Source organism: Echeneis naucrates, chromosome 21 (assembly GCF_900963305.1).
Source record: "Echeneis naucrates chromosome 21, fEcheNa1.1, whole genome shotgun sequence".
NCBI classification, from domain to species: domain Eukaryota; kingdom Metazoa; phylum Chordata; class Actinopteri; order Carangiformes; family Echeneidae; genus Echeneis; species Echeneis naucrates.
The window spans coordinates 1,473,767-1,493,953 of NC_042531.1; the positions used below are offsets into that span (position 1 = coordinate 1,473,767).

Below are 20,187 nucleotides of genomic sequence, written 5' to 3' on the forward strand. Positions count from 1 at the left end.
GTTCCTAATGAGGGTCAGACCTGGACCGGGACCTGAGCTGAGACGGGAGAGGAGCTTTGTGAGGCTGAATTTTGTGTTCAGCCGTGGAAAAGGAAGGAGGGACTGGAACACAAAGCAGACTGTGTGTGATCACTAACATGTTGCTGTATCTGTGGCCTTTAGTCCGTCGTCTGGAAAAACAAGATCAATGGTGACTCCTGCAGTGTGTTCATGGAACTTGTTTGAAATGATCCCATTTTTACGTCACCATGTTTACTGATGAAAAGGCAGATTTTATTGCTGCAATAAACCCCAGAAGAAAAAGCTCAAAGTGACTTCAGGCTCCTCCTCTGCAGCTAACGAGGTGCCAAAATATCCACAAAATAATAACACAAACAGCACGACAGCTCCAGGAATCAAATTAAAGGCGCACGTCCGTGTAGTTTCAGTTTAAATTAGTCAATGAATGGGTGAAAATCAATTTTGATGTCAGTTTTAATCGTTGACGTTTTTAGTCCTACATCATCACCATGGCAACTCCGCTTCATGTTTTTACAGCGCTGAAATGTTTTATTCAGGAGTTGCATGACGCAAATGTAATGTCTAGCTCTGCATTTGGTCTCCTCCAGCTCCTCGGGGACTAAACCACTCTGTAAAGTTATTGATCCAGGTTACCTCTTAAAGGGGACGCGGCCCGTTACAGCTCTCTGCTGAGTTCACTGGAGGGTCGATTGAAGCATCTCAGTTTGTTTTGAAACTTGTTTGTCTCCACTGAAAAGTTGTGAACGCACAGAATGTATTACAGATTAAAGTCATCCTTGCTGTGTGTGTGTGTGTGTGTTTGTGTGTCTGTTTGTGTCCCTCCCCACCTTATACCAGCAGTGAGCACTCACGTGGGCAGCCTGTACAATATCAGAAGATATTGGCCACCAGTCGGCTCCACGACTTCAAACACCGTAATGTAGTTCTCTGTGTGTGTGTGTGTGTGTGTGTGTGTGTGGGAGTTACAAAACGCTATGTTCTTCTCATCAGAGCCCCACCCTCCCTACTGTCTCCACGGAAACGCAACACAATTGGTACCTGTCGCCTGGCAACATTGCCTGGTGTCTTTGGGACACTGAGCTGCTGACAGAGAGAGCGCACACACACACACACACACTGTGTGTGTACCGCGGGGAACTCTCACGTGGGTTGACGATGCGTTGACAAAACTGATGTGTTTCTCATCAGTGCCGTTGGTTTGTGTGTTCTCATGCCGGACGCTCAGATGAACCTCAGAACATTAAACGCCACATCAAGTGGCCGAGCTGTCAGCCGGAGCCGGAGAATTCCCACAATCATTCCCAGAGCTCCATTTCTCCTCACGAAGCCTAAAAATAATACAGTGTAGGTAATATTCAGGCTCGGCGTTGTTGGGCTGTACATTTATTTCATAGTTAGTTCTCTGGTGGAGAAAACATATTTCACGTTTTCCAGCTTTTAACTGAACATAAACGCAAAAAACAACTAAAAGAGCCGGTTTTCAGATTAACTGAACAGAATATAACAGCGTTTCATCGGCTGGAGACTGAGGGCTCCACACAAACAACGTCACAGCACACAGATTTAGGGCTGCTGAACACAAAGGAGAAAAAGTCATTTCAGCTTTTTGTGCTCTTCCTTCAGCCTTTTTCATCACTTTCTCCCTAGAAGTTTGTGTGTTTGGTTGTGCTGTTTTCTGAACTTTTTGGGGGCCCGTGTTGTCGCCTCAGTGTGAGTTTTAGTTCTGCACACAAAGAGGCTGCTGATGAGACGCCCTGAAGGTCCACGCTGATTGGACGATTATGGCTGAAGCGACTCTCAGCTTTGTGTCATGTTCTGTTAAATGAACAGAATAATAACTTTCTGCAGCCGGTCACACACACACGCTGGGCTCCGACAGCAGCATATTCAGGATTCTATTTCAGCTCCTGTGACGGCCTCTGGCCTCAGCGGACCGTCTTCTCATGCATGTGTCTCTCTGTGGACTTTATGAATACTGTGTTCATGCAGACTCGTATCCACGAGGTCGTGTGCAGCTTTACACAAAATGAATTCTCAGATTCAGCTCATTTCTTGGAAGGTTTCCTTCTAATTTCCTCTATTGTGCTGGGATCCTTCCCAGAAGGCTTTGGTGCTCATTATGAAGGAAATTGGTTTAACTGGTTTAGTTATGAAGATCCTACTTCTTATCACATTTCTTTAGACGGTCTAAAGGCGGCTGTTAAAGGTCCATCTGGTCTGAAGGTAGATCCCATTTGTTTCTTGATTATAAAACAGATCTAGGTTTACATTGATATAGTTATCAGTATCAGTCGTGGCCCCAATCAAATCATTAAGACCTGATTGTCCATTATCAGATGAAACGCTTTGAGCTGAATTCTTTCCTGTAATAGAATCGGTCAACTGTGGCAAGTTTTCATGGATGATGATGTCGTTTTGTGAGCTACGTGATCTCCTGTTTATGTATAAATATATAAATCTAACGACTGCAGCAATTAAAACTCCACTTATCCACTTCCCTTATAACGAGCACTTAAGTGCTGTTGCCTCTAATGGAAATACGCGTGTAATTTAGAGCAAAACACCAGATAATTAGGAAATGATGACAAAACTGAAGAGGACGGGAGCAAACCGGAGAGCTTCAGCCTGCTAGCTGTTTCTCATCCCGGTCCACAGCATGGACGAGTCCACATCAAATGATGATTTTTAAATTAGAAAGTGCCAATTAAAGGTGAATATGATTCAGTGTGCTAAAGCTCTGAGGACTAACTCCCTGGAGGCCTCAGAGCTTTAACGTGCCGTGTGTGCACATGATTCATGACTCTCACACGCACACAGATCAACCATGAGCCTTAGGAAGAGTTCAGCTGGAGGTCAAAGAGTTCATTTTGGTGTCGGCTCCTCCCAGCTACACACAGTAACACACACACAGATGCAGAGCGTTGATCTGTCGACCCCTCAATCACACGGCTGGGTGAAGCTGCAGCAGAGCAAATGATGGAGTAATTTATCGTTCACCACCTGATCTTATCTGATGAAATCACTCTCTCTCTCTCTTTTTGAACACCTGAAGTTCAGTCAGAGGGGGACTAAAGACTCTAACACACAGCGAGGAGGTCCACTGGTCTGCACTGTAGTGGCCCTGCTTCGGGTTTAAAAGTTACACTTTCACAATAAAAGCCCACCTCTGAGTTGCTGGAAAATGTGAAGCATCAGAACACAAGTGGATATTTACTTTATTATCTCGTTGACTTGTTGTTCAAACGGAAAGGAGGCTCAGCGGATGTCAGCGGTTCTTGTGATGGAATGATATAAGTACGGATGTAAACCTTTGTGACTACGGACGAGGATTGCGTGCTGCAGTTGGATTTTTTTCTCCCACTGAGATCATCTATCAGTCAGATGAAAAGATGCCAGTGGAACAATGTTGGCCAAGACGCCTGGTAAAGCATCCCTGACATCCATATTATTTGGAGTCGGTTTGAAAAAGGCAGACTCATTCAGATTTATTTTGGTCATTTTTATAGCTTTATTTTGGAAATCGTCACTCAGGTGGCAGGTCGTGCTGCTGTTGCTGTCATGTGATTTAACCTCAGACACACAGTCAACAATTTCCTGCAATTTGTGTTATTTTTATAACAGCTGTAAAAATAAATTGCCGTGTTTTTATTGCAGACTGTCAATCAAACCCTCATCATCATTTCCTGTCATTCTAAATGGCACCATCAAATATTCTGTATTTATCTTTATATTCACTTTCATTTTTTCACTTTCCTTCTCATCATTTCCTGTCAACAAGCTCTGGTGAAAACTACAATCAGCAATATGTCCCAACAAATGGACATGAATGACTGTTGAGGGAAACTGAGTTTTGTTGTTATTCAGTCTCGACCTTCTGCTCAGGGATCAGATGTAATGAGACACACTTAAATTATTATTATTAATAATTACTTTCAGTGGCCTCGTCTGTTTTATCTCCTGCCATCAGCTTCACTTTACTGTTTTGTCACCACCTCCTCTTCATCCATCACTTCATGTCTCATATTTCTCCCAGAATGCACGGCTCCTCTCTCTTCCTGTTACAGTTACATTACCTGCAGTTTAAAATGCCAACACCTGCTATTAACCCCGCCTCGTGTTTGCTGTGCGATTCTTTAAAAACAGCCAAGGCGCTCGTCATGTCTCCTTAATCTGCGTCGACGTGCGAAGTGTGCAGGATTAGCATCAGAGGGTGCAGAAGTACGTGCACACCCACACAAACACCCCCCGACACTTTCCACCAGGGTCCCTTCAAAGGCGCCTTGAAAGAGCCCTGATTACCTGGCAGACTGTGACCGCCTTAGAGGCCTCTCCTTCCCTCGCTCTCTCTGATTCCCAGCTTTTGTATGGAAGTCAGAATAAATGACGCTGCGTTCACTCATTCTGCAGGGTTTTTGCTGTGCGGGGGAGTTTTTCTAGCACACGAGTGTCGCCACTCGTCTGATCTGCACTGAGCCTCTCACACCTTCAGATCATCTTCAGTCCTGATGATGCAGGGCAGACTGTGGATACACTACTGCGCCCAGAGAGACCCTTCCTGTTGTCCACACAGAGGTCAGAGGTCATCTTCAAAAACTGACCAGCAGCAGTTCAAAGAAACTCCTGGGGAACAGAATTAGATCCATCTTTAATAGAGGAGGAGTTGATCAGATTTAGTGGCGACCTCCAGCAGAAGCCTCCAACAAATATCTGACTGAAGGACTGGACCTCCGGACCCCCCGAGGCGTTCAGCACCTGACGACATGAAACGGGTTCAGGCCGTTGTGTTTACCGTCGTCCTTTTTCCTGTTCGCTGAGCTCGGTGACTTTTGAATTCACCTGATATGTGTCTTTGCTTTTAATGCTTTAAGATGTGACGGACTGAAAAAGATCTTGACAAGAAATGAGACAGAGACACGCAGTCAGCCAGGAATCAAACCGCCGTGACCACAAAGCTAGTTTTATTTGTTGAGATTTGCGACCCGCTTGCGATACCTTTGTGGTCCAGCAGCAGGTCACGGCCCACAGGTTGGGAACCAATGATGGAAGAGAAGCGTTTTCCTCCACGACTCCTCCTACTACTTTTAAAATTTGGACAGGAGGCATTTGAGGTTAAGTTCACTTTGAAGCTTTCCGAGCGGTCGAAGGCATCTGTGTCCGTTTTGTGAAGTGTTACCGTATCGATCGGACAGATCATCTACAGTCTTTATGATAGTTCTAACAGCTGAACGCTAACTGCCCCCATTATCCATGCAGTTTGAGCCTTCTGCCCCATGTGGGGTCATTTGTCTGCTCTGATATTCATCTGGACGTCTCCTCCGGTGTTTCTCTCTGTCTTCCCGTCTGTCTCTCTCCTGTTGTGTTGCCTGAACACATCACAAACTGCCAAGCACTAATTTTGCTATTCCACACACATACACACAACCTTTGATGGTTGGAGATTTATTTTTTTAAAGCTTCAGTTTTTTTTCCCCTCAGATGCTGAGAAGAATAAATAAGAAGAATTCTTCTTTCTCTGATAACTTGGCAGACTATTTAGTGAATTTGTTGCATCTTTGTGCGGCTTCCAGCTCAGCTCCGATTCTTTTTCCCTGAAGTTTTTGAAAAAGTTGGACCCCTTTGGCTTCGTTAACACTCCTGTTTTTGTTTTGTTTATGTTTACCTCCAGACAGGTTTGTGTTGCAGAAGAGTTGACCCTCAGTGACATCGCCCATCAGTTTATGACCCGGAGCGATTTGTCCTGCGGCCATCTTGTTGTTGTTGTTGCTGTTTTCTTTAAATGATCTGATTGGACGATCGGGTCGTGGTGGCTGTGTCAGTGAGATGATTCGAAGGTCTTCCAGTTTGAACTCAGCTTTTATGATCCACGCACATCTTGGCTGGTAAAGTCTGATAATCCAATAACAGGCACCTCCCCAACATACACACAAACACACACATCACAGATATATAACACACACTGCCCGTCTGGTGTGTTGGATAATTCATCAAGGCCGTGGAGCTGCTGTGGCCTCAGGCAGGGTGGATCTGTTTGCTTCTGCTTCAGCACAAACACACACCATCCATCACAATCTAACACCCCGTGGAAATGAATCATTAGCTTTGCAAAAATCAGCGTGTACATAATTAACAGAGGCCACTCTCCTCTGCTAAATGCCCCAAAGAGTAAAACGGAGAGATGTTTCACGCTCCGTTTTTCATTTTGCTCCTCGTGCAGTCTTTTTCCAAACCGATCTGAAATGTGTTGTGACGGAGGAATAAGAAAATGAGCTGTTTGGAGAAGACGTGTGTCCTCCAGAGCTTCTCGCAGGAATTACGTTCCTCTACAACTCGACTGCAGCAAAGAGGTTGTTTGTCCCTGTGACGGAGGGTCGACCTGTCCAGGGCGGACCTCATCCCCGTCCCTGCCGCAGACTTTACATTTCTGCGTCCTGAAGTCACCACCATTGTTGGGGTGATGTCTCCTAAATTCCCCGCTGAGGCTCTGAGTCTTCTGCTTCTGTGAACAGCCCATTAAATTAGAGAGCTGAAGCTTCAGAAGTGCTGCAGGAGGATTGTCACCTCTGAAGACTTAGTAACGTGTATTTGCTTAATACAATAAGGACATTTTTCTTGTGCAGTGCGCAGACGTTGAGGCATTTGAAATGTGCTTGACAGCAGAAGAATAAAAACTTGAAGGAAACAGCAGAGAGAGTATTTACCCGCTCATTCGCTGTGACAGTTCAGGCAGTCGAGGAACCAGGAGCTTTTTGTGATCTTGTCCCAGATGAGGATGAAGCTGTCATAAACTGGGACACCACCTGACTTCAGGGATGTTCATTTGTCACTGATTGTAGAAGAGCAGGCCACTGAGGAAGTGTTAGCTCGGCTTTCTAAACGCCTCAGAAACAGCGATCACTTTTCTGGGGAAAAATATTGAAAGATGTCAGCGGAGCGGACACGGAGAGCTTATGAACATACAGACAGTAACAGTTCTGACTCCACAGGAGGCTGGATTCACACCAGGCCATGTGATGTGGCAGAAAGAGGAGGTCAAAGGTCAGGGTGTACTCGGAATGGGCTTGAAATGAGGCAGCTTGTGAGTGAAGTGTCACTGCAGTGTGTGTGTTTATGGCTGTGTGGAGTCTGATCGATCAGGTCTGGCTTCAGGCCGCAGACCAGCAGAACGAGCCACACGCCGACCAAACTGTCAGTTCTGACACTCAGAACGTTTCCTTGTGCTTGAACAGCAGTGATGTGTTACGCATAATGGCGCCGTCTTCACTGAAATAATGATGCACAGATGTTTTCTTAACTGGCATTAATGCAGCGCTGTGTGCAGTTGACAATCGAGTGATGGGTTTAAACGCAAATGTAAAACTACACTAAGCTGTTTTTCGCTCCTTTATTTATCTTATGGAAAGCAAAACTTCAAAATAAAAGTCAAATGTTATATATCTTCAGTTACAAAGAAAGTTCCTTCTCATATGCGAATATTGTATAAAGTTACATAAATGTGAAATTCAGCTTTCTTGGTGTCTGCTGTCATTCTGACTTGCTGCTGTAGATGTGAAGAGGATGGTGGATTGGTGGGAGTGTTGACACACACACACCATCCTGATGTAGGTTCTGTTGGGCAGCGGAGCCACACACACACACACACACACGGTCCCACTTTGTGGTCCAGGATCCACATCGTTTCCCCTGGACTCGATTTGAGCTCCAGAAAAGTTGAGGAGGAGAAATGTGTCTTCGGGGTTCCAACCAGCACACAGAGGCGTTCAGCGCTGTTTGGCCTCGGCCTGCCCAGAGAAAGAATCACTCTGCTGACAGGCTGATGAGATTGGAGACTCTGGAGAACACGTTAATGTCCCGTCACGGCCTCAGGCTGCACTTCAGTTGGTACACGCAGTTTTTGGTTCGAGTGGCTGTTTTATTGGGTTATATTACAGTAGCTACACATGCTGCTCAGGATAAAAGGATTTTATTTCACCAACAAGATGAAAATATTGAGTTTTAAAGGTGTGAAATGTATAATTTATAGATATATAGCCCATAAATCTTTTCTTTATAACCCCGCCTCTGACTGCATTATTGTGTTCGAGTCGGCTGAGTTGAAGTTTCTGTGACGTCAGATGATGTGAGTGAGTCAGCTGCTGAGGAGAGCTGAACGTTTTGCGTGTTTCTGACTCAGTTCCAGTTCAGTTCTGACTGCTGTAGTTACCTTTGTCCTTTTACATTAAACCCATAAAACAGATACATCTACCACAAATTACAAATTAAACAAGTGACTCACTGTCACATTTCAGTGGAAAATTGATCCAATAATTCCCAATAAAGCAAAGAGCAGGACTTTGTCTTTGTTATTGTTAGAATCATAGCTTTTCTTTCCCCACCGGCAGGCTCAGGTTGGTTTATCCCTTCAGAAATACAACCTTTAACTTCAGCGGTGTAGAAATGTACCTGTTGCTTTTTTCCCTCCCGCTGCAGCTGGACTCTCTTTATATTTCTGAACTTTAATCCCACCTGGAGGCCACGACACAACAACCAGAGAGATCCGCCTCAGTCAGTGCACTTTGATTCTTTCGGTCTTATATTTGCTGGTTTGCAGCACTTTGTATTACTTGTATTCAGAAGTTCTATACAAATATAGAAATCCTTAAATACTGTTTCACTCTGTCTTGTTGTGTTGTTTCTTTTGAACACAACAACCGTGCTGCTGTTTTCTTTTCTCTCTGCTCACATCTCGGCCTGAAAGTACCCGACGCAGCCTGACAGCAAAAGCTGAAGAGGCTGTCACAAAGGAAGAGAGAGCTCTGCTGAAATTGTTGAACACACTGTCACACAACTGGGGCTATAAAATGCTAATTTACCGGAGGGGGGGGGGTGCATGCAATATTTTAACAATTTGCAGATTATCATGCAGACTGTTGAACCCAGATGAACTGAAGATCAAACCTGCAGCTCCTCTATTTATGCTTTTTAATAATCAGTAATAAAATCACTGTAGAGGTCGGTTGTTAAACCTTTCATAGAAGCGATCATCCTGCAAGACAATTTGTCTTATTCTGTGGAAAACAGCTGCAGGACATCTGGATCAATAAAATACATATTCACATTAAAAACTGCAGCCTGAATGGATTCAAATAATGATTCATTAATATTTCTAACTGCAGGCAACCGTCTAACATTTGTTAACGTCTCATTGGAAGTTGACTTTTTATATTAAAACTGCAAAACCCGAATATTTATTGGATGTAATTAAAATGATGTTTAGATGGGTGAAAAGTGGAATAAATAAAGACACAGTGACTTACAGTGACTGCCCTCCTGGAGGGATCAGTGCAGGATAGGGCTGATCCTGAGAGGCTGGGAAAGGCTGATTAATGTATTCTTTGTTTGGTGACAGTTGGAAAAATAATGCATGACAGAACCATCTGTTCCTTCCAATTATAAGTAAAAAAAAAAAAAAAAAAACAGCAACTACAACAATGAAAGTGAGATGAAGGTGTTTGATAGCTAACATTACGTTTTATATTAATTAACGTGGCTCAGCAGCATGATGACATCAGGGAAGCAAACAGCTAACGGGGCTTCATCTGATAATCAGATTAAAACCATGTTGACATCTCCTCGTGCTCCTTTCTCACCAATCTGACACGTTCTTTGTCTCACTGCTTCATTTTGAAAATGTCACACACATCTTAGTTAGAACATAAAATGTTTAATGCCGGTCTCCAGGGCTCTGGGAATTGATGAATCATTGAGAATGCCAAAGAACAGAGTAATAAATAGTCCATTTTAGACTGCTCACCCATCAGCAGGCCCGGGCCATTAACTGAGTATGTGCTGGCTAAATTTTCCACTTTGTATCTGCACACACACAGACAGATATAACCATATTTATCTTCTGCTGATCGCTGATCAAATGCCTGAGAGCTGTGTTTGCAAAGCAGGAACATCAGGCTGGTGTGTGTGTGTGGGGGGGGGGGGGGGTGGGGGCAGATGTGCATTTGGCTGCATCGATTACCGAAACCTCACAAGGTTTTGTGAAGGATCTTTGACGGTGTTCACATCACACGATCGATTCTTTGTCTGAGAGTTTCACTTCTGTCTCCTCTCTGTTGGCGGAGCTGCTTTTGTGTGTGTCGGTTTATCTTTGGATGCAGATGAACTCTGCTGCTGATTCCTGCTGCGACGCTGTGCAGACTGAAAACCTCCTTTGAAGTCTTGTGCAGTTTTGTCCTCGGAGGTTCAGTCTTGGCTGGAATGCAGCATTTTGTGAAAGTAAAAGACAGAGGAAGTGAACGTTTTCTTCCACACGGTCACCAAACTCTCGTCTCTCTTTCTTTCCAGACAGTAACTTTGTTCTGGGGAACGCCCAGGTCCAGTCGCTCTATCCCATCGTCTACTGCTCTGACGGGTTCTGCGAGCTCACCGGCTACGCCCGCGCCGAGCTCATGCAGAAGAGCTGCGCGTGTCACTTCCTGTACGGGCCGGACACGAGCGACCGGCTGACGGCTCAGATCCAAGGAGCCCTGGATGAGAGGAGGGAGTTCAAGACCGAGCTGGTCTTTTACAAGAAGGAAGGTGAGAAGCAACACATTCTGCTGTAAGAGAAGAAATCACATAAAAACACAGAACCGTCACTGGAGTTTATTACCTGCAGTCATCTAAAAAAGCAGAAATCAGGGACTCAGGGCGGTGCTAACATCAACAAATCATCCCTGCAGGACTCTGCAGATCTGGATCAGTGCTCCTGGTTTTAAAAAGACTGTTGCTGCTTTATCTTTTATCATTCGGCGTCCACTGCTGTAAAAAGGCAGCAGATTCAGTTCAGTTTTATTTGTATAGTCATAATAAATCATGAAATCATCATGAAACAAAAAGACATTTTTAACAACAATACCTGCAGCTAAAATCAGACAGTCTGAAGTGGAATCCACCAAAGATTTCAAAAAGTGCAGTAAAAAGTTGTAATTTAAAGTTTTCTCCGACAGCAGCTCTCAGCAAAACCTCCCTGAATACATAAAGTAATGAAAAGAGCCAAATGTCCAGACTGACTTTATTTTTACAGAGTAAACGAAGAGCATACTTCAGGCTGAACATCATAAACCAAACAGCCACCAGTGTCAAAGAACTCCACAGGCCATTTATGTGCAAACATGACAGCTTTACTTTAACAACGGCTGCTTCACCAAAGTCAACACAAATGATTATTTCATATGAGCAGCGTCAGATGAGGGCAGTCCACACTTGGTTTAGCTGGTCTGAGCGGAAGAACGAAACGAGGCACAGTGAGACAGAAGCAGGAAAATGAAAACTGTTGATGAAGAACTGTGAAAGAAAAGAAATCACAGCTTTGATAATTATCATTAATAATTAGGGCTGAAAGCGAAGAGGAGTGAGGAGGTGAAGGTTCAGTCGGCACACGTCTGCTGCTCTGAGATATAAACTCGTACAAAGACCTACAACACAAATACGCACAAATTACAATTGTTTCATGCTTTTATCAGCTCTCCGTGAGCCCTGCATTAGCATTTTACAGGTCTCTGTGGGAGCCAAGAAAAGAATGAAGACATTCATATCCCATCCCGTCACTCAGATCAGCAGAGCGCGCCCCTCTCACAGAGTTTTATCCTCCCGGCACTCACATTATAGAGCCATTCAGCTGCATTCTCATATTAATGCACAAATCAATCTGTTTTCCTGCCGATAAATACACAAGGATGACAGGAAAGGCACAAAAATCTGAAGCTCTGACTAATGTGTGGACATTAAAGTGAGAAAAAGCAGTTTATGTGTGGTGTAATAAGGTTTTCATCGTGTGTGAATGTACAGTCATTTTCAGGGCAAATATAAAACACGAATACATAAAAATAACACCAGCATTTCTTCACCTTCACCTACAAACTGAGACGATCTTAGAAACCTTTCACCTTTATTTTAGATTTATTAAGTGAATAAATAACTGTAATTGCATTGTATGCTGCTTCAGCAGAATAAAGCTCGGTGATAACCATATTCATGAGCCTTTCATCCTGACTCACAGAAAAACAACACCCTGCTTTAACTGCTATCGTTTACCGTCGTGTTCCAGTCAAACGGGGACAAATCCAGCCACAATATGGCTGATGGTTTTATTCATTCAAAGATGATCCTCCGCAGCATGATTATTTGCAGGAAACGGTATGTACTTTACCCAACACAGCACACGAGTCAGAGATTACAGGTCAGTAAGAGAAAGCCAAAACAGTTCATTTTAGTCTGATTTCATGCCTCAATGGAGCAGCCGGGGGGGGCCTGTTTAGTTTAATAAGCAGAATTAAAGGATGTCAACAGTTTGGCATTTCTCCTGTTCCAAACTAATCAAAAAAAAAAGCCCAACATAAAAACATCAGCTCTATTTAATATTGTCTTCTTTCCTCAAAGTTCAAAGTGCGTCAGTTCTGGAGCTAAAGATAATCTCTGACCAAAGTTCATTCAGGTCGGGTCACGTTTGCTAAAAACAGAAACTCACTCAGCCTTAAAAAAAAAAAAAGAGAGAGACAAAGTCAAACATTGTTGAGGTTTTTGCAAATTAAGAAAAGTATTAAAGAACTCCACTGATGACGATCAGGTGTGTGAGCTTGTTAGTTTTCTAAAATACAGACACGATGAGTAAAATTATCAATATTCAGTGACGCCACAAACCTCAGCAGCCAATCCTGTCAAAATGTGTCGCTGGGGGCGGGGCTTAATAAACCTGAAGAGTTCGTATTGAATAAGAATTAATGAGCTGCCAGTTTTAAAAAAAGAAAAATTTATTTCACTCAAACAGGAAGTTAGTTAGCATTGTTGCTAACACAGTTTCAGCCAGTGATGAGCCAACGAACAAACAACAACATCAACAACCAATGAGCTGGACTGAGTTTTAAATGACACCAGGATGATGGCGGATGTGTTTGCTCTCTGCAGGGACTCAGTTCTGGTGTCTTTTGGACATCGTACCCATCAAAAATGAAAAGGGGGAAGTGGTTCTGTTCCTCGTGTCCCATAAAGACATCACAGACAAGAAGAAGGACCAGGATCCTGAGCAGGGACCCGACACAGGTGAGTGAATCCAGTCAACATGTCCAAATACACAACGCAGCTGCACTTCCAGAAAGCACCAGAAATTACCCACAAGTCACAGCGATGGGTGTGACAGCTGCTGATGTAAGATCATAAGTAATCTTTTGGATTGTGGGGAAACGGCTCATTTTGTGGATCTGTGGTGTGAAAGTTTCCAGTTATGATCCATACCCAGTCAGAAGCACTGATTGACAGCTGTCAGCTCCAGCTTTCTGATGTGCTCTGCCAAAAAGCTTTAAGTTCAGATGTTCAGCCTTTAAGCGTGACTCAACAGAAGAGTCGAAAGCTGAAGGAGCACCATAAATCCTCCTCACAGTGAAGAAGCCATCGTGCCACCTTATCCGCTGTTGTCGTTACAGGAGAGGCCTGTCGAACAAAAGCAATTATGCATCAGTTAATCTTTTTTGTTTTTTTCCATCCTGTGTCGCTTCATGTGTTGTAAATCTCACGCTGATTAAGTGTCCGTCAATTTGAATATTAGTTTGATATTAATGACTGACTCTAATAAAACACTCCGGGTGAACCGAAAGTATCTTGTCAGATATGACTCAGCTAGTCAGGGAAGGGTGATGGGGAGGTGGGGGGTGCACAATTTCTGACATTCATTCTGACATTGTTGACATTCAGAAAAAATCTAAGTTATATTTTATGTTTATGCCATAGGAACGGGAAGGAAAGGAGAGAGATGGAGCCAAATTCTTTATTTCATTCGTGCTTTTGTCTTCTATCATTTATTGTGGAAAGTGCAGTCTGGTCAGCGTTCACAGAGACTAAACTGGCATCAACCGCAGCCTGATGAAAAAACGTCAGGTTTTTGTTTCAGTAGGTAGAAGCAACATTTTGACCAAACACAACCACAGTGTTAACCCTAACCCTAACCCAAGACAGAAATAGGTAAATCAGCAGGAGAGGCCGTGGTGTGAAGCCGCCCGTCCTCCATCAGCAGAATAAAGATGAAACCCCCCAAAAGTACGAAAACTGAATCTCACGAATGCAGATCGTTCTGATTTCTGCTGCAGCGGATTGTTCAACACGAAGTTTCTGTTTCAGGCCTCACGCTTCTAAAAATAACTGTTTAATATTTTAGCCATTTTAGTCCGACCTGAATATGTCGGCCAAGAACATTTTCTCTCTTGGACATTACTGATCGATCGTAAAGTTCCTTCCCACAGCTGTTTGTCCCTCTCAAAACTCCCAGCATGCAAAGCTGATTTATGTGCTGATGGGAACCTGCAGTCAATATTTCATAATGCTGCGAGCGTAGAAAACACAGGTTTCAGAAACATTCAAATCTTTTATCACCTGCTTGAAACCACTTACACAATTTTCTCCCACTTGCCGGGTCTCGTTCATTTGCCTGAATATTTCATTGCTTCACAGCTGAAATGATTGGAGCCTGTTTTCATACACTCCAGCCACACCAAAAGAGGCTTTTAATGTTTTCCATTTTCTGATTCTTCACTGTGAGATGACCACAGCTTACGCTCTGACTTAGTTAGTACAAGCACCTGATGTAAAGATGGAAAAACCTGAAGAATAAGTACAAAACAAAAGCTGAGTTTAGCTCAGTGTGACGTGACGTACGGCACGAAAAGTGAGCGAGGGCGAGGCCTGGAACGCTCTCAAATCAAAGAGGGAGTCTGTGACTGATTAATTGCACTCAATATACAAAGATCTGCACTGATGTGCACTGCAGCACGTTCACACACATTGTGTTGATTAACTGGGTGAATAATTGAACATGTACAGCCGGCCCTCTCTCCCACCAGCACACAGGCTTCCCCAGAGAACTCACTGTATGTTCAGAAAACTATCAGCAGTCACAGCATGAGCGGCACAAATCTCTGTACATCACCCCGCCGCCCAAGTCTGCAACAGCACGGGCAGGTCCTCAATTAAAGGTAGAAAAGCAAAATGCTCGAGCTGCGCCGACGACCCAGAAGCCCCAGCGGCTTCCTGCGATGTTGGATCAGCGTGTGTTAATATTCATCCACAGCTCATTTATCTGGGAACCGACACACACTCGTTTGTCATCATGTTGTTGCTGGGTCCATTTCCACCTCAGTCCAACATATAAATCATTCCTGCGACGTCTGCATGATCTGATGATGTTGTGTAATAACAGACGTGACTTTCCATGCAGCTGCTGTGCATCTCCTGATAAGAAGAACTAACAGAATTTGCTGAAAGGGAAAACAGCTTGGTTGCAGAGAGTTGGTCGAGCATGTTATGTTGTCCTGGACAGAGGCGGGAACATCTTCAGCTGCCCTGATCTGATCATTTCTTACTGGATCATAAAAAGCATCGCACAAAGGAGATGGCATGAGAGATTAACTGAAGGAGCTCATCGACTTCTACCTTAGGAACAGTTTTAGTCAATAAAGAGCCAGAAAGACAGACAGAAAGTCAATATCATATCAAATATTTACACGAAGCAGCTGCAACAACAGAGTTTGGCTCTGAAAGCTTCCAACAAAGAGGAAGACTTTTACTCATCTGATACGATCAGTTTCTTCACTGAGCCCTGAACTTGGTCAGACTTGATTTTTAATGAGGTGAAAGATCCCTGTCTGAGCTACAGCTGCAAATGAAGCACACATCAACACAATGACAGTTTAAGAACGCTGGATCGTGTCCGTCTCCTCCACAGACGAGGAGACCGGTCTGGAGGTGCATCAGGTGACCCGCCCTCCCGGTTTCAACGCCAACCGGCGCCGCAGCAGAGCTGTGCTCTATCACCTGTCTGGACATCTGCAGAAACAGGACAAGAGCAAGCTCAAGATCAACAATGTGAGTCTCTCTTTTTTCTTTTCAAACTTTGTGCAGTTGTTTGCAGCAAAACATTGTTTGGTTTCCAGAAGATGCTCTGCAGCCAGAACAGCCCCAGTTGGTGCATCACATTCAATTTTTTTTTACTTTGGAGACTTTTGCAGTGATGATTAGATTCAAACCACAGAGGTGGGGATGTTTTTATGACGGATAAATTTGGCACAAAAAAAAACAAAAAACAAACTTTGAGGTAGTTCACCAACAAACAATCTGTTCTGAAGACATTTGTAGATTCTTCAGAGACCTTTTCATCCAGATCAAATGAAAATTTATTTCAGAACTTGTTTTTTAATTGTTTCCCAAGTTGCGTTCCACAGAGCAGTCGGATCTGTCAGTTTTCGTTGTCGTGTGAAACAACGAACGCCCCACCGAGCCCTGAAGGGTCGTGATGAGGCGACGGTCACTGCAGCCCGCCGCTGTGGCGTTTGTGTCATCACTATGTCGGCCTGCTGCGGTTCAGTGGGCAGCACATCCCGACAGATGGTGTGAAGGTCGACTCACTTCTCTCTGACTTTGGGCTAAAAGAACAGCCTGATCTCTGATCAGATTTTCTGAGGGAGCGTGTGTGTTTAGAGATGTTAATGTATTTTTGTTGTTTCAGTTTTCATTTGCAAAAATGGGAACATTTTTTGATTCAGAATTTTCTGATTGGCTGAAGAACACCATAATGCAGTGCAGTTTAACCTCTTAAATAAGCAGCTCGTTTGTCCTCATTCTCTGTTAAATTTAGTTCCTTTTAGGCAAACACTGCACAAGTTGACCTCGGTGATAACTCAGTGTCCTCCAGCAGGGAACACGATTACTGCAGAGATCAAATCTGGACTCTTTTAATACAGAGAGAGTGAATATCAGTTTCATTGTGTTTGAATAAGTCAGTGTGAGCTGGCTGTTGTTCTCTTAAAACCACAAACATATTTCCTGATGGACATCAAGGCTGGAGAAGTTCTAACGTCTTCAAAAGCAACCTCATAGTTGGTGAAACACATCCATTGTGGATGACACAGATTTTATGTCTGCGCTGGAAGACTCTCTAAATTCAGCTGAGCGTGAAAAGGCTGGAATATAAAAGTGAACACTAAGAATCTCTCTCTCTCTCTCTGTGAACACAGAACATGTTCGGGGAGAAGCCTCCGATTCCAGAGTACAAAGTAGCAGCCATACAGAAGTCTCGCTTCATCCTCCTCCACTACGGCACCTTCAAGGCCGGCTGGGATTGGCTCATCCTGCTGGCGACCTTCTACGTGGCCGTCACCGTGCCCTATAACGTTTGTTTCACGGTGGTGGGAGGGCGGGACGAAGGCAGCAGCGGCGGCGGCGGCGGCAGCTCGGCCCCTCGAAGCCCGCCCAGCGTCAGCGACATCCTCGTAGAGATCCTGTTTATTTTAGGTGAGAGGAGAAAGTGTTTGTTTCCAGCAGCATGAGAAAAAGAGTCAGCAGCTGGTCACGGTGATTCCTCCATCGCTCGGTGACACTTCAGCTCGTCAGCTGCAGGAGAAGTTTGCTTGAACTTTTTAATGAGCACATCAGCAGCAGTGAAAGGATATGAGCCATTCACTGATCACCATTATGTCCCATTGCTAACTCATTTCCTCGGGAACGCTTCTGTCCATTTAGCCGTAGGAAACTTGCACGAGCACTTCTTGAAGGACAATTTGCCTTAATGGAAAAGAGCCGACCGTCGATAAACTTCTACAATGAAATTATATGACAAACACGCAGCGAAGCAGGCGACTGCTGTCAGTCGATATCTCATTTGTTAGAACTAATAGGCCCGGCCTTTATCAATACGTTCCCTCATTTAACTTTCAGTGGATCCGAATGTGCTCTCAGGCTTCAGGTCTGCTCTCCACAAATTCACTTCACTCATTAAGACTCTTTTTAAGACCCCAAATGTCCCGTAGTGGTTTAACTTGGAGGGTCGAGCTGGTTTTAACGAGCAAACTGGCGTCTCCATCATCATTTAGTAAGGCGGATGTGAACCATTTTTGAAAAGACTCAGAGCTGATAGTCGTTTTGAATTGAAAAGGAAGTGTTTACCCGTTGAATTGTTTTTGAATTTGTTTTCTTCGACTTGTGTGTGACTTGTTGAATATCCGTTGCTCTGCGTGTTACTCGTTCCCGTGTAACTCCTGCTGTCGGCTTCTACTGTTGTTGTGATCCTCTGCAGACATTTTGCTGAACTTTCGAACCACTTTTGTGAGCACGTCGGGTCAGGTTGTGTACGATGCCCGCTCCATCTGCGTTCACTACGTCACCACCTGGCTCTTTGTCGATCTCATTGCCGCCCTGCCCTTTGACCTGCTATATGCTTTCAACGTCAGTGTGGTGAGTCACCTCTCGTCCTGCTGTCTGCACATTTGTGTGTTTGCATTATCAAAGATAAAAGTGGTTGTTTTGTTTTTGTTGTTCCCCCATTTTATATATATATATACAGTGCAGGCCAAAAGTTTGGACACACCTTCTCATTCAAATGAATGGGAAAGTGTGTCCAATTAATTATTATTAATTATGTATATATATATATATATATATATATATGAACGGATGTGGGGTCTGTCTTTGCAGTACTTTGGGGTCCACCTGCTGAAGACGGTCCGGCTGCTGCGGTTACTGCGGCTGCTCCAGAAGCTGGAGCGTTACTCCCAGTACAGCGCCGTGGTCCTGACTCTGCTCATGTCCATGTTCGCCCTGCTGGCCCACTGGATGGCCTGCGTCTGGTACTTCATCGGCCGCAGGGAGATCGAAAGTCCGGGATCCTGGGACATCGGTCAGTGCTGGAAGTTTATTCACCTGCTGTATTTACTGTACGGAAATATACACTCAGTGCATTTTACCTGATAAAATATGATGCTGTGTTACTAACGAGCTCAAAAGCACACAGCTGTACTGTACAGACCTCAATCAGTGAATCCACTTTAATAACGTTCACTTGTTGTTGATGGATGATAAAATATTCCCATCAGGCAGTTACAGTAAATGTTGCTCTTCTCTGTCTGTGGAGTGAAGCAGCTTTATGGTGCATCTTCTGTGAGTGGAGAGCTTTTAGCGTCCCGTTTTATGTTTCACGCAGGTTTTTAATTGTCATTATGCGTCTACTGTACTGTAAATATCCCGCCAGCGCCAGAGCCCAGAATTCAATTTCTACAGCATCCCAGTGACAGAGGGAAGGATCCTCTATTACTTTTCTTCGTTATAATGCAAACTCTGTCCTCAGGAAATTATTTAAGGGCTCCCAAATGCAGATTAAATGAGATCTCATCTCATAACAGCTTCAACTTTGTGCTTCAGTCTGATGAGACGTGCCCAAGTTTCCATGAAAATCTTCAGCTGCTGCTTCTCTCTTGAAGGATTGGTTTGGGAACTCACAATTTTTAGCACAAGCAATCTTTTTAATAAGATGCAGCGCTTTGTTGATATCCCACAAGCCATCTCTCAGCAGAGGAGCTGTAATCCTGCGGGTGACAGAAACCCTGGCACGCAGTCTGATAAAGTTGTAAACACACACGGGAAACATCATCAGTCCTGTACGTTCCTCTCTCACTCCTTCCCTCACTGATCGTTTTCCTTCCAGCATAACACAAAATGACAGACGGTGAACCGCTCTCTCAATTTACTATTCAGACACATGGAGGGAATCCAGGGGACGACAAAGGGCCGACTCCAGTCTGACCTCTGAGCAACGCCGCCTCTGATTAACAATGGAGATCTGATAGCGGCTCGAACTCGCTGTAGGCTGAACGGCTCCGTCCGTCTGTCAGTCCGTTGGCTGGTTCTTGGGAGAGGTACAGTTTGTATCTGCAGCGATATCAATAATTCAGGTGTGACAGGGCCGCGGCCCCCCCTGCAGCCCCCCGTGGAACTGAAGTCACCACACAAGCTGCTCACCTGGACAAAAACATGACACACTGGATGGTTTCCAAAGGACTTTGGGTCACTTACCTGTCAGAAAATCCTAAATTCAATCCCTTCGTTCTGAAAAACCACAACAAATAAAATCTGGCACTTTAAATTTGAAATTATGATGAATCTAAAAAACTAAAAATCTTGGAACAGAGTTTGTTTTTTTAGCAGTTTGTTGTGACTCATGTGAACATGTGTATTAAATGAAAATCATCCAGTTTATTTGATATTCAAAGGGTCGGCACATCAACACGTCAGTGAAGGACGAGATGATGTGGTCAGATGAGCTGCAGTTTAAGCCAATTATTATAATGGGACGTAAAAGGAAGGGGATGAGGTTCGAACACA

At 44.1% G+C, this 20,187-nt stretch overlaps 1 protein-coding gene across 1 annotated transcript in view; it reads left to right on the forward strand.

Moving 5' to 3' along the window:
* Positions 1-20,187, forward strand: part of kcnh3 (potassium voltage-gated channel, subfamily H (eag-related), member 3) — a 64,171-nt gene that overhangs the window by 29,431 nt on the left and 14,553 nt on the right. Inside the window, exons 2-7 of the mRNA XM_029530110.1 lie at positions 10,354-10,587; positions 12,955-13,089; positions 15,761-15,900; positions 17,049-17,325; positions 18,107-18,264; positions 18,505-18,706. Of these exons, the coding sequence (XP_029385970.1) occupies positions 10,354-10,587; positions 12,955-13,089; positions 15,761-15,900; positions 17,049-17,325; positions 18,107-18,264; positions 18,505-18,706 (1,146 nt within the window). The remainder of the gene's footprint in view (positions 1-10,353; positions 10,588-12,954; positions 13,090-15,760; positions 15,901-17,048; positions 17,326-18,106; positions 18,265-18,504; positions 18,707-20,187) is intronic.